Source organism: Filicampus tigris, chromosome 15 (assembly GCF_054856515.1).
Source record: "Filicampus tigris isolate MCC_2025a chromosome 15, RoL_Ftig_1.0, whole genome shotgun sequence".
Taxonomy (NCBI): domain Eukaryota; kingdom Metazoa; phylum Chordata; class Actinopteri; order Syngnathiformes; family Syngnathidae; genus Filicampus; species Filicampus tigris.
Window position 1 is genome coordinate 19,831,845 of NC_141231.1, and position 13,238 is coordinate 19,845,082.

At 56.3% G+C, this 13,238-nt stretch overlaps 2 protein-coding genes across 2 annotated transcripts; one reads left to right on the forward strand and one right to left on the reverse strand.

The window, feature by feature from the left end:
• Window positions 1-1,415: 1,415 nt before the first annotated feature.
• On the forward strand, window positions 1,416-9,953 carry LOC147135961 (fibroblast growth factor receptor 1-A-like). Its single transcript, XM_086054279.1, has 18 exons — window positions 1,416-1,916; window positions 2,137-2,277; window positions 2,533-2,646; window positions 3,456-3,640; window positions 3,723-3,846; window positions 3,930-4,226; window positions 4,290-4,330; window positions 6,073-6,280; window positions 6,378-6,553; window positions 6,798-6,913; window positions 7,307-7,428; window positions 7,497-7,601; window positions 7,717-7,892; window positions 7,997-8,119; window positions 8,248-8,318; window positions 8,386-8,523; window positions 9,061-9,166; window positions 9,603-9,953. Exons 1-18 carry the CDS (start codon window positions 1,856-1,858, stop codon window positions 9,690-9,692), a joined length of 2,394 nt encoding a protein of 797 aa, XP_085910405.1. The 5' UTR covers window positions 1,416-1,855; the 3' UTR covers window positions 9,693-9,953.
• Window positions 9,954-10,038: 85 nt separating this feature from the next.
• LOC147135962 (stanniocalcin-like) lies at window positions 10,039-13,062 on the reverse strand. Its single transcript, XM_086054422.1, has 4 exons — window positions 11,351-13,062; window positions 11,113-11,255; window positions 10,566-10,777; window positions 10,039-10,487 (listed from the first exon to the last, which is right to left on the reverse strand). Exons 1-4 carry the CDS (start codon window positions 11,727-11,729, stop codon window positions 10,178-10,180), a joined length of 1,044 nt encoding a protein of 347 aa, XP_085910548.1. The 5' UTR covers window positions 11,730-13,062; the 3' UTR covers window positions 10,039-10,177.
• Window positions 13,063-13,238: the final 176 nt, after the last annotated feature.

Consider the following 13,238-nt stretch of genomic DNA (forward strand, 5'->3'; position numbering starts at 1 on the left):
GGCTTTTTTTTTTTTTGCATTTTGGCTGCATTTTCATCTTGTCAAGACTATTTCATTTGACTTGAGTGCTTTTCTTCACACGCAACTCAAGAATTGAGTTGAAATGCTAAATGCTACGCTACGATAGAAAAGGAAACCTTCGAGTGTCTCGATTCGGCCCTGGCCAGCGGAGAGCAGCTCTCTTCAAACGCACGTTGTTACGCATTCAAAGATCACAACTGTGCTCGCCCAAAAACAGCCCCCCCCCCCCCAAAAACAGCGCCCCCCCCAAAAAAAAACCCAGCCCCCCCCATGCAGATTTTCGCCGTCTTTACTTGCTACTGTAGAGTTCAACAAATACTGTTGGCCTGTAATTCATGTCTTTGTTTTCGTCCTTTTAACGGACAAAAACACAAGTTATTTCATTCATTATATCATTTGCTGAAAATGTTAATTGGCCGATGAATCGTTATTTGAAATATCGGAATTGGCATGGGCCTAGAAAGAGAGCCAAAGCGTAGGCCGCCCGTGCGTGGACCAGTTGAATGTGGAAGGAATGCTCCCGCGCTTGCTCTGGAGTGAACAAAACAGGAAGTGTTGCTCAGGGCTTTGGCGAGCTGGAACGTTCCCGATGCGTCCACGTGGTGTCCACCCCCCCCCCCCCCCCGGCGTCCCACCACCACGTCCAAGTCAGCCGGGAGCATTCACAAGAAGCAGGGAAGTCAAGACATGTCAAGCATCTTCATGTTCAAATGTCAGCCAGGCAAAAAAAAAAGAAACTCGCCATTTGATGCCATCACAATGCTTGCTGTGTCCTCTTCCCGGCATTCACACAAAAGGCGTTTTTCGTGAAAAAAAATTACCATGCATAGTAAGGCGTTTTTTGTGGAAATAAACCCGACCACGTATATCAAGTAAGGCCGTTTAGCATGTAAAGGCAGCTACCTCGAGAGACAGGCATACACGAAAGGCAGCGGTCGTGGTAGAAGCGGAAGTGACGTAAGGCTCCCTGGACCGCTGCCGCTGCCGCATATCGCGCTCGGTCTTTCTGCACAAATTTGGAGGCAGCGCCCGTGAGACTTCACCACGTCCGCTCGATCTTCATCCTGCAAAAAAAAAAAAAAGGTTGAATTGATGTGCGACTCGCCAATCGGCTACTTGTAAAGTGGCAAAAGATGAGAAAGGAAGCGAATCCCATTGTGCAACTTGAAAGGGCGCAACTTCTGAGCGAGCAATTTTCAGGGAACGTTTCAGGAAAGCGACATTTTGGGAAGCAAAAAAATGCACAACCGCCACAACAACAAAGATCGCATCAAACCAAAACGGGAGTGCTGCAACCGCCTTGCATCCAGTTGAACAACAACGTCAAACGCGCGCGCGCGCGCGCGCGCGCCCGCTCGCGTCAAAGTAGGAGGACAAAGTAGTGGCAATAGCATTTTGCCACTCTCACACTCCATATGCTGTCCGTACTCACGCTCACAAGTATCGGCGAATACACGGAACAGGAAGCTTGTGCATCAATATTTCTGAACCACTGCATTATGAGAAGGAAGGGAAAGGAGTCAATAAGTTGCACTTCTTCCTTTTGAATATGTACAAACTCAGGGTATTTTCATTTGGACTTTTGCGTTAGTTGAATTTGTGCCAGCTTTTCACCCGCATTCCAAATAGATCATTTACGGCTCGACGCATAGATTGAGGGAGAGATAGCCCCGCCCCCAAGGAGGCGTTCGCGCACGCCGCAGGCGCGTGCACGCCCGCCCTCCTGGCGAATGACGACCGACGACGAGGACGAGCTTCGTCGCGCACGAGTCACGCGAGACAAGACGAAAAAAAAGGGAAGACGAAGAAGAGAAACAGCAACGAGCACACGTGGATGTTTGGTGGTCCCGCACGCGCGCGCCTGGCATCCTGGCAGCTGATTGGACGACGCTCAGGTACGTGTCCGAACTTCAACTTCGACGGAGAAAGCAATCGGGACGTCATTGCAATTGTTGCTTCGTTTGCGATGACGTCGTTGGCGCAGCCAGCGTCCACATTCTTGACAGTCAAAAGTTGAACGTGCGTGCGCGTCCTGATGTCTCCGCCCACTGTCTTCCTATTGGCTCTCCGGCAATGCGCGGCCCACGCTGTTCATGTTTCTGTTCATGCCATCAGAAGTTGCCGTGTTGATTGGAGCCAAGATGGCGCCGCGCGGCCGCTTGCTGCCGCTGCTGCTGCTGCTGCAGTTGTTGCTCATGGTTCTACTTCCGGTGACGCGGCCACGCCCCTCCGCCCATCACCACCGCTCAGCCGCAGGTGAGACCGCTCGCCCTGATGACAACTTGGCCAAAGTCTTTGTCACACTTGCTTGTCGGAGGGGCGTTGGCCCGCCGGGACTTCCGGTGCATTTTGAACTGAGTGACTGCAGTCTTTCCTCCTCCTCCTCCTCCTCCTCCTCCTCCTCCTCCTCCTCCTCCTCCCCCATTTTGAGCGAAGACGCCCTATGAGCAAGGATCGGTCATCACGGTCAAATGCGAGAAGGAGTGTTGACGCTCGCCTTTGTCCTCGCAGTTGCTCTGGCGAGCGTGTCGTCTGAGGACGAGGAGGAGGACGAAGACGAGTCGTCATCGGAGGAAAACAAGCCCGCCGCCAACGTGACGAGCGGCGAGCAAAACGCGCAGCGGCGTGAGTGGCCACACTTGACCTTCCCCTTGGCCTTTGACCATGTTTAACCTTTGTTGTGAAAAAGTTGAATCAATGTAGAGCTCAAGGCCTTTTGTAAACAAATGCGCACCGCAAGGCCGGCCCACTTACGGCACGGCACGGCACGCACGCACACTCCGCGCCTCTTTTTTGCCACAATCAACTGATTGTGCGGGCCCACGAGTCAAAAACAAGGCATTGTGATCCATATTGCGTTTGCGGAAAAAGAGGGAATGCAGCCGTTTTGTCACTTCTGTCCACTGAAAATGACATCACAACTACTCACGGCCAATCACGGCTCAGCGTCGGAGAACAGCGGAGCTCAATGGCAATTCGAAAATTGGCACCATGGTAAGAAACGACGAATAAGACGCATTCATCATTTGTTGGTTTACACATGGAAATCATACTTGAATGTTTACATTTGCACCCGTTTCAAAAAAAATGGCATACTAACCGATTTGATCCAAAAGGAACTTGCGTACATGTATTTGTCTTTATATTGAAACATGTTCTTGTTTTGTAGCCCAAAATAAACGATTGTCTGAATAATGGTGATTTCAACGACGAGCCAAATAATCCTGCTCATTTTTTTTCCTAATGGTGGTTGGCTGAGCCCCGAGCAACGGTGAGGTCATTTTCAGTGACAAAATGGCCGCCTAACTCGTATTCCACAAAGGCAATATTGCTGAGAATGCCGAGTGGGCCTGCATAGCCAAGGTAGAAAAAGAAAAAAAAAGAGTTTGTCTTGACTCGGGTGCGGCGGCGCTCTCTCGCTCCCTCTTGGTTAGCGCGGTCGTTTTTGGCGTCGCCCCCCGTCTGGTGGGCTCCCGGCAAGATGAGGACGCTCTACGTCCATCCGGCCGGCCACGTGGCCAACTTGCGTTGCCGGGCAACGGGAAGCCCCGCCCCCACGCTGGACTGGTACAAGAACGGAGAGGATGTCGGACAACTGCAACGACTCGGCGGCTTCAAGGTGAGCGAGTGAGCGAGCGAGCGAGCGAGCGAGCGGCCTCACGTGCGTGCCGCCGCCGACCCATGCAGCGACTTGCCTTCAGATCCGCCGACGTTCGTGGACGCTCACCCTGGACACGCTGACGCCCTCGGACAAAGGCAACTACACGTGCGTGGCGCGCAACGCGCACGGACGCATCGAGCACCGCTTTGCGCTGGACGTCGTGGGTAAGAATGGCGGCATGACGGGAGGGGCGGGGCCGCCGTCACCCGAGCATGCCAGTAAGGCGCGGGCGGCGCCGCGTCCGCAGCGCGCCTCACCCACAGGCCCCTCCTGAAGGCCGGCCTCCCGGCCAACCAGACGGCGGTGGCGGGCGCCCGCGTGCGCTTTGCCTGTAGCGTCTTGAGCGACCTGCGTCCTCACGTCAGCTGGATCAAAGTGGACGACGACGACGACGACGACGACGACGACGACGACGACGACGACGACGACGACGACGACGACCACCACCACCACCACCACCACGACCACCGACGCCCCCCGCGGCGCCGTCGTCAAGGTGACGCGCCCGCCTTTCCTTGCATTGGCAGCCTTCCTGTCCAAGTTGGTTGAGGTTAGCTTCAACATTTGAAAGAAGCGCCAAAAGCTCACGCGCGTGCCATGAACGAAGCCACTCAGGCCGGGGGCGCTTCGCCGCCTTTGTTACGTGCCGTGAGGCAATTACAAGGCCAGGCAGAGAAAAGTCATCCAAAACGGCACAAAGTAACAACACAAAATCACTGGGTTCTAAAGTAGGGAAAACTACGATCTATTCAGGAAAACAAACGGAAAATCACCTTGCTCGGGGCAATGCAATTAAACGACCAGCGAAAGGGAGTAAGTCAGTTCAGCGGGAGTCGTCCACTCGAGAGCCGGCGCGTCGTGGAAGTCTCGCAGTCACCTGGCACGGGCGTAAGGGGAGAAGCTGCTTAAGTAGTCTCTGGAATTAGCGCGAGAGACTACTCATTAGCGGCTCAGGCGAGTACGCCAGCGTCTGCCGCAGAGTTGAGCTCCCCCTAGTGGCACACTCCAGCGCTGCACGCAGAAGGGAGGGGCGAGGCAGGCGCAGCCAACACCGACCGCGACAGCCTCTTTGCACCTCGGCGGCCGGGAGAGCGTCTTTGGAATCTTTTGGGAGTCCCGATCGTCGCTCTCCTCACCGATGAAATGCATCGCGGTCGGGGCTGCGCAATTATGAAAAAAAAAAAAAAAAAGCATTATCATTGAAATCACCAAGATTCAAACCATCGCTTCGTTTTGGGTACAAACCAAGAAAATAGAAGGACAAATACATTTCCGTGTAAGCTATTATAAAAAAGGTGCAAATGTATACATACATTGGAGTATGATTTCCCTGTGTAAAAATGTGATATAAAAGCGTCGTAATAATCGTTGGTGGAGCGTCGCAATGGTCATTTGAATTGAATTTGGATCAATTGCGCCGCCCTAATCGGAACGCCTCTGCGACGCTGGCGCGAGCCCTCCGAGGACGTCCGCGATTTTGGGGGGCCGTGACGGCAGGCGATGGCGGGGGCTCTGAAAGAAGCGAAAAAGCCGCCGTGGATTTTGAAACCGGTCGCCAAACACGTTGACGGCTTCGGAAGGCGGGGCGTGAGCACTCCATTTTTGGGGGGGGGGGGGGGGGGGGTGACAACTAGTGCTTCTCTCGCACCGACACTTGATTTTGACATCTTGGATTGGAACCGTAAATAAGAATCAACTGGGGCCACGTCTCAGCTCTCAAATTTGTTTGGCATTCCGGTTAGTTTGAAAGTGTAAAATGTCCTTTCCGGTTTTGTTTGTTATAAGAATAAGAATAAGAATAAGAATGCCTTTATTGATCCCACAGTGGGGAAATTTTCATTGTTACAGTAGCAAAGATATAGGTCACACAGGGGCGGCGGCATAATGTGGCCATTAATGTATAACATTGACGGCAAACATTTAGAATCAAACCTATGTAGATATACGCAGTAACATGTGTATATACACATGTGTATACACACCAACCTACATCTACATAAAAAATATGAGGAACACTCATTTCGGCCTGTACATAGTACAGAGGAAAAAATACTCTAAGTGACAGTGCTGCAGTGCTGTAGTGAAATGTAAGGAACAGCATTGGATAAAAATAAAACTAGACTAACAGTAGTGGGGAATGTTGAGTATTGCACGGTATTACAGTAGTGGGGAATATTGGGTATTGCACGATATGAGCTCAGGTGCAGGACTGCACAATTGCACTAATGTCCGCCAGTTTGTAGAGACTACACAAAGTTCTTGTTAAAGAGTCTGACAGCAGCAGGCAAGAAGGAACGGCGGAATCTCTCCTTTGCACAGCGAGGGTGTAACAGTCTGTCACTGAAGGTGCTGTGGAGTGCTGTTATGCAAGTGCTCTCGTTTGATCGGAGAGCAATCTTTTCAAATTTAGTCCGAGTGTTGTTTTTGGTCGCCGCCGTCGCCCTGCCGACCTTGCGCGGCTTCAGGCGGCGTCGGACGAAGACGCGCAGCTCCTGACGCTGACCGACGTGAGCGCCGCCGACGCCGGCGAGTACGCGTGCGTCGCCGAGAACGCCGTGGGCGTCTCGCACCGGTCGGCCTGGCTCACCGTGCTGGAGGGTAAGCCGAGCTGCGTCCTTTCCTTAGCGCGCCGCAAACAAGCTGGCGCCTCTCCTCCTGGTTTTCAGTTTTCATTTGCGCTCTGTTCCCCGCCCAGGCCCGCCCCCCGGCCCGCCCCTTTCCCACAGCTTGGCTCAGATCTTCTTCTACTGCGCGGCCTTCTTCATCGCCGCCGCGCTGGCCTCCGGCGCCTTCGCCTGCAAGCTGCGCGCCGGCGGGAGAGGCGGCGCCCCCGCCGGCCGGCCGGCCAAGAGCGTGGCGCTCAAGAGACAGGTGACGGCCGCAAAGTTCACAAAACCTGGAGGCGGCGGAGACCGGTCGGAAGTCAAAGGACGCTCGCTTGCTAAGTGGCAGCGTCTGTTTGGCACTTTTTCTCTGAAAGTTGCCCCAAAATGCTCCATTGTACACATGGATTGGTTCCCCCCTCCCCCCCCCCCCCCCCCCGAAAAGAGCAACAGCCATTTCATTAGTGCGTGCGGTCGCCGGCCACGCTAACGTCCGACAGCGTCCCTCGCAGGTGTCTCTGGCGTCTGCGTCGTCCGGCCGCGCCAAGGCGTCTTCCGCGTGTCCGTCCAGCGGGGCCGCCGACTATCAGCTGCCGTACGACCTTCAGTGGGAGCTTCCTCGTGAGAGGTGAGTGGCGCGTACGCCGCTTCCTGCTTCAAGTCCGGCACTTTGCAAACGCTGGTTAGCATTCGCAAGTTCGCCTTATTGCCGACCCTCAATGTGGATGTCGCCGGTTCATACGAGTATGGCCCTGAAGGCGCGGCTCCAACCGCTCAGCCGTATTATTTTGTCAGTGGCCCGGCCTTCCGAAAGGTTGCTAGCGAGTCGCAGGGCGCGTCGTCCGCCTCGCGGGCAAAGTGAGCTTGAAAGGAAGGCGCGTTTGCGCGGCGTCGGGTGGACTCAGCGCGCGGCGCCGGGTGGACTCAGCGCGCGGCGCCGGGTGGACTCAGCGCGCGGCGCCGGGTGGACTCAGCGCGCGGCGCCGGGTGGACTCAGCGCGCGGCGCGTTCCCGTCCGCAGGCTGACGCTGGGCAAGCCGCTGGGCGAGGGCTTCTTCGGGCGGGTGGCCTTGGCCCAGCTCGCCGGCCCGGACGAGGAGCGTCCGGCGCGCCTCACCCAGGTGGCGGTGAAGATGCCCAAAGGTGAGCGCCGGCCGGCCGGCTCGCCGCGACGCGGCCCCCGCCTGACGCGCGCTTCCCGTCGCGAGCAGCCGGCGACGAGGGCCTGATGGACCTCGTCTCCGAGATGGAGATGATGAAGACGATCGGTCGCCACGAGAACATCATCAACCTGATCGGCGCCTGCACCGTCGCCGGTAAGCGCGACGGCCTCTGCGGCCCGGGCTGCGCTCGCTCGGACCGGGTTCCGGGTTCCGGGTTCTCTCATGGGGACGGCGCCCGTGCGCTTTGTGCCGTTCCGCCGCCGGGCAGGGCCGCTGTACGTGGTGGTGGAGTACGCCGCCCGGGGGAACCTGCGGGAGTATCTGCGCGCCCGCCGCCCGCCCGACCGCGAGTACCGGCGCCGCCGGGCCGAGGCCGATCTCCGGGAGCTGCTGTCGGCGGCGTACCAGGTGGGCCGAGGAATGGCGCACCTGGCGTCGAAGAAGGTGATGGGATGCCCCCGTCGTGCCAGAAAGGGCTTTGTGTCGGTCCGCTCGAGCGAGCCCCAAGACGGCGAGTGAGCCTCCGCCGTCCGCTCTTCTTTCTTCAGTGCGTCCACAGAGACTTGGCGGCCCGCAACGTTCTGGTCACGCACGAGCTGGTCATGAAGATCGCAGACTTCGGCCTGGCCAGAGACGTGCACCACCTGGACTACTACAAGAAGACCAGCAATGTGAGACGTCGGCCACGCGCCGCCGTCCCGACTTCACCGCCTCGAAAAGCGGAAGCGTGCAAACGTGCGGCTCGGATGAGAGAAAAAGAGCGCCCGAGCAGCCCACTCGATGCGTTTGTGTTGTCCAGGGTCCTTTGCCGGTCAAGTGGATGGCGCCCGAAGCTTTGTTTGACCGCGTCTACACGCACCAAAGTGACGTGTGAGTGCAGCGCCGAGCGGATGGCGTCCCGCCGCTTCTTCTTCTTTTTTTTTTTCTTGCGCCTCAGGTGGTCTTTCGGCGTGCTGCTGTGGGAAATCTTCACGCTGGGAGCGTCTCCGTATCCCGGCGTCCCCGTGGAGGATCTCTTCAAACTTTTGAAGGAAGGCCACCGCATGGACAAGCCCAGCGGCTGCACGCCGCAGCTGTGAGTAGACGGACGCACAAATGTCCTCACTTGCCCTACGGCGCTCGCTCCTTTCGCTATAAGGACGGAAGTCCGCTCAAACGTCCACGCGCTCTTACCGGTGTCCTGGCAGAAGCCCCAAAACAAACCCCAAAAACAAAAGCATTGATGAAACAAAATGAGATTCATGACCTCATGGCTATTCCTCCTTCACACACAGCCGCCGGAAATGGAAATGTCATTCGGTCCATCTGTCAGGCCAGCGAAATGCGGGTGACTTTAGTCAAAACACTACCGCTTTTGTCCACACGGCGCCGCCATAATGGACAAAAACCGACATATACGGCACAGCGTTGCTGTACCGAACACAAACCCGCAAGCAGGAAACGTCTGCAACAACGCGAGATACAAAACGCGTCAGCGTCGACTGACAGCAACGAAATCAAACGGAAGGCTCGCGCGGCTGTCGCTCTGCATTATAAAAAAAAAATATAAAAAAATAAATAAATAAAAAAAAAGTGCGGCTAACCCAAAAAAGCACTTCCTGTGGTCTGTCAGCTACGAGCTGATGCGAGAGTGCTGGCAGGCGCCCCCGTCCCGCCGGCCCACCTTCCCGACGCTCGTCCGGCGACTGGACACGCTGCTCGCCGCGCCGGCCAAGCAGGTAAGCGCCGCCACGGCTGATGATGATGGAAGAGCCGATGCTGCTCAGGCCTTGCATTGCGATGGAACGGCGAATACCGCTGGCAGCATGTGGCCGCTGTCCTTCTGCAACAGGGGTGTCAAACTCCGTTTTTGTCGCCGGCCGCCGCCCTCGGACTGCCGTTAGAAAATGTATGGCCGCCTTACATACTCACAGATACCGCTAACTGTTTTTCAATGTGTTTGAAAGGAGCGATTTGTAACAAATGCTTGCAATATCTCCAATGTTGAGTTAACAGTAAAGACCATTTCAAAGAAACACATCAAGTCCATACGCATGATTTGCCTTGGCGGGCCACACAAAAAGATGTCGCGGGCCCGGGCTTCGAGTTTGACACCCGTGTTCCACAAGTCGGCCTTTAGCATCATCGCGGTGACCAGCTTGACTTTGCGTCCAGGACTACCTGGACATGTCCGCCCCCCTCGTCCAGGATCCTCCGCTGGGCTCCGGCCCTTCCGCCACAAATACCACAGAGACGCGCTCCTGAATCGTCGTCGTCGTCGTCGTCATCATGGTGTCGTCATCATTGTCGTCGTCATCGTCGTCATCGTCACCGTCATCATCGTCATCGTCATCGGCATCCAGGAGGCGGAGCTTTAAAGCAGGAAGCAGTCTGTTGTGCTTGTTATTCAGTGTGTAAATATCGTCAATCATTGCGAATATGAGCAAAAGAGCAAATATGACAGCATTTAATTGTCTTTGGAAAAACTGCGACTAATCCAAAGAAACATCTTTTTGCAAAATGGCACTTTGCAGTGTTTTTGTTTGTTTGTTTGTTTGTCGCCCTCGGGCTGCCGGTGTGGGATGTACACATGGATCACGCCAAGGCCATCTTGAATGCACGGTGGCTTTTATTTGCTGGACAAAAATAGCGCCGCGACGCTTCGCGACCGGCGCGAAGACGCCGCCCGCCCGGCGCATAAATTAGCGGAAGGATGAGAGGAAATCTCGGTGGGCCGGGCCAGGCCGGGTCTAGAGGCGTGCGGCGGCGGCGGAGGGCCCCGCCCCCTCCCGCCCCTCCAGCGAGCGCTTGCGGGCGAAAAGGTGGGTGGGGTCGCGACCCCGGAAGCCGGGCTGCACGTTGAAGACGGGCACGTTCCTCCAGGCGGACGGGTCGTCGAAGGGGGCGGCGGCGGCCCGGCCCGCCTCGCACTCTTTGCTGTGGACCATGCGCAGGAAAGTCTCCATGTCTGGGCCCAAACGCTCCAACAGGCCCGAACGCACCGCCGCCACCGTCTGCTCGTCGCACGCCTGCAGCGTCTGCAGCAGCGTGCTGTAGTACCTGCGCACGTGACACCAACGCGTGAGACGCAAGGAGACTCGGGTGCACTTGAACGCATCACCGACACGGCGTGACGACCTGTTGGGGAAGTGCGTGGGCACTTGCACCACGTCGGCGAAGGCTCGCGGGTTTTGGCGCGCCACGCCGCAGATGTCGTGCGCCGCCAAGCATTCCTCCTGCACCTCGGCGATCATCCTCTGGAAGATGTTGCAGCGGCGGATGGTCTGGAAAACTTTGCTGCCGATGCCCTGGGCCACGCAGTGCAGACTCTTCTTCACGAACGTCTTGCCCTAAACGCCGGCAACAGACGGCAAGGCGGCGCCGACGCCAACGAAATGACTTTGCGGGTGTGCAATTTCAAAGGAGGCTTTCAAACTCACGCAGCTTGGCCCAGGCTGAAGGGGGACTTCCCGTTTCGGGGATAGGGCTTACAAACCTCAAATGGTTTTAAACAAGGGCTTCGCTTTGAAATGTGGGCTCGAAGCTAGGCCTAGTGGTTGAAATTCAAAGTACATTTTCCAAATAGGGGCTCGGGTTGGAGATTCAGAGCCTTGAAAGTAGGGCTGGGCTGTTCAATGCATTTTCGGGCTAGGCTTGAACGGACGAAGGCGAGGGTTTTGGTCACCTCGGTGTTGAAGGTGGCGGCGGCGTGCAGGAAGAGCTCGCAGATCTCGTGCATGCCGTCCGTGTCGCACGTGGAGTTCTCCAGGCACGAGAAGAAGCCGCAGCCCACCGCCACCGCGCCGCTCAGGCAGCGCGCCACCTCCGCTGCGTGCGCCGAACACAAAGGCCAGGTGACGTCATCACCGACACATTCACTTGCCGCGTGCGTGCAGGCTTCACTCGCGTCCTTCGCGCCTCACCGGGGCTGTTGGAGGAGAAGCGGGCGCGGCGCGGGCCCCCCCCTGCCGCCGCCGCCGCCGCCGCCTCCTCGCTCGGCGGCTCCAAGCACCAGGCCGAGGCCGCCGCCACCGCCGCCGCCACCACAAGACGACAAGACCACGACGAGCGCATCATGTTCCGCCGACCTCTGCTCTGCTCTGCTCTGGCCTGCCGCCCGCCGCCGCAAGTTTGTAGGACGCCGCTGGTGACGTCACGGCAAGAGGCCAGGGGCCAGGGGCCAGGGGCCAGGGGACGATGTTCCGGCGGGCCGTCACATCCCTGCATGCCATTTGCAGTCTGCTCACGTTCCTTGGGTGGTGGTGGTGGTGGTGTTGTTGTTTTTTGGGGGCGGGTGCACATGGGGGGCTCTGGTCCACTGGAGTGCAACCGCGTCGGCGCGCGCACACGCACGACAACAGTCGCACATTGTCACACAAAGTCACGAATGCATCGCGTTACATGAGTGTTTCTCAAACTTCATTAAGCGTAGGCACATTTTGTCTTCACCTCGAAAAGAAAATCGCGGCACACCACTTGGCGAAATATGAAAGCCCATTCCCGCCTGCAGTAAAAAAAAAAAAAAAAAAAAAAAAATCCGCCAGTAAAAACGGCAACTACTGGCGTAAAAAAACGTGTCTTTTTTTTTTTTCCCCCCTAATTGCAAAAGCGTATTTCCGCCAGTGGAGAAAAAAGGGGCAGTTGTTAATTGTACTATGTCCGCTATAATGTTCGATATAGACGGCATCTGAAGAGACTGAAGGGATAAAGCGCGCGCATGCAAGCCTTTGCGTCAACGTAATGGGCGAGATCTATAAAAGCCCATCAGAGCACCACGCGCACACACCATTTTAACACACGTCGTCAAATGCGAGTATACCTTCATAAAGTCAACTTTTGCATGCCCTTTGAGCGCGACCTTCTGTAGCTCAGATTGTCTGTGGCTGGGGGTTGCACGTGAAAGGGGTTTTTTTTTCCTACACAGCGGGACTAAAAAAAAATAAATGTTTTTTTACTGGCGGCAATGGGCTTCTTCCAAAGTAAAAAAAATAAAAAAGTTTCGGTTTTTTTTGACTGGCTTTTCCGATTCCCGACATACGGGTTAATGATGTACCCTCACCTCTCGTGGAAGAGCATTTCATTGTTTTGCTTGTTGCTGTACGCGCTTGGATTCACACAGCAAAAATCTATTCGAAAAGAATATCTCATGCATTGACACTGGATCATTTTGCGCGGCACACTGGCCGGCAGACAATCACCGCTAACCACAAAACTGGCACGCGCGCGCACAAAAAGTCATCACACTGTATACTTAACAAGCCAAAAGGCGATAGTGGGCTGCATCCGATGTCAGCATCAATCTGATTGAATTGATGACGTCACGCGGAGCTTGAATTGACTTCAGACGACCACTGCGCTGCATGGGTGGGAAACGGACACATGCGCACAAACGAACTCCAAGACGCGAAGAAGAAAACGCGCACGTGAAACGACGTGTGCGTGTGCGCGTAAAAGGTCACAGGCAAGCGAAATGCTCCCATGCGCGGCACCAACGCACGTAGGCCGGCGTCAGAGGGACTCGAGCGGTGTCCCTAATCAAGTGGCCGCTCACAGAGCATGCGCCCGCCTGCACGTCACAGCTCAAGAGCGGGCGGAAAAAAAAAAGGTGCGCGTGCCTTATCTGTGCCTTGAACAGGAAGCGGCCGGCGGCCGGCGGCCTGGGCCGCTCAAGGGTCAGCGCACAGCGCGCACGGACGCGACATTCGCCTGCAGGCAAACGCACGCACACGAATGCGCATGGCCAGACGCACACATACAGAGAGTCGCGCACGCAAAATACACGAACGCAATTACGCGCGGAGACGAGCACGC

What these genes read in the sequence shown, in the direction of transcription:
- LOC147135961 (XM_086054279.1), top strand. Translation starts at nt 1,856, where the DNA reads ATGTTTGGTGGTCCCGCACGCGCGCGCCTGGCATCCTGGCAGCTGATT. An exon ending in CTGGCTCACCGTGCTGGAGG is followed by an intron (nt 6,281 to 6,377) that starts GTAAGCCGAGCT and finishes TTCCCCGCCCAG; the next exon opens with GCCCGCCCCCCGGCCCGCCC. An exon ending in TACACGCACCAAAGTGACGT is followed by an intron (nt 8,319 to 8,385) that starts GTGAGTGCAGCG and finishes CTTGCGCCTCAG; the next exon opens with GTGGTCTTTCGGCGTGCTGC.
- LOC147135962 (XM_086054422.1), bottom strand. Translation starts at nt 11,729, where the DNA reads ATGTGCACCCGCCCCCAAAAAACAACAACACCACCACCACCACCACCC. An exon ending in CTTCTCCTCCAACAGCCCCG is followed by an intron (nt 11,256 to 11,350) that starts GTGAGGCGCGAA and finishes CGGCGCACGCAG; the next exon opens with CGGAGGTGGCGCGCTGCCTG. An exon ending in CCGCCACCTTCAACACCGAG is followed by an intron (nt 10,778 to 11,112) that starts GTGACCAAAACC and finishes GCCGGCGTTTAG; the next exon opens with GGCAAGACGTTCGTGAAGAA.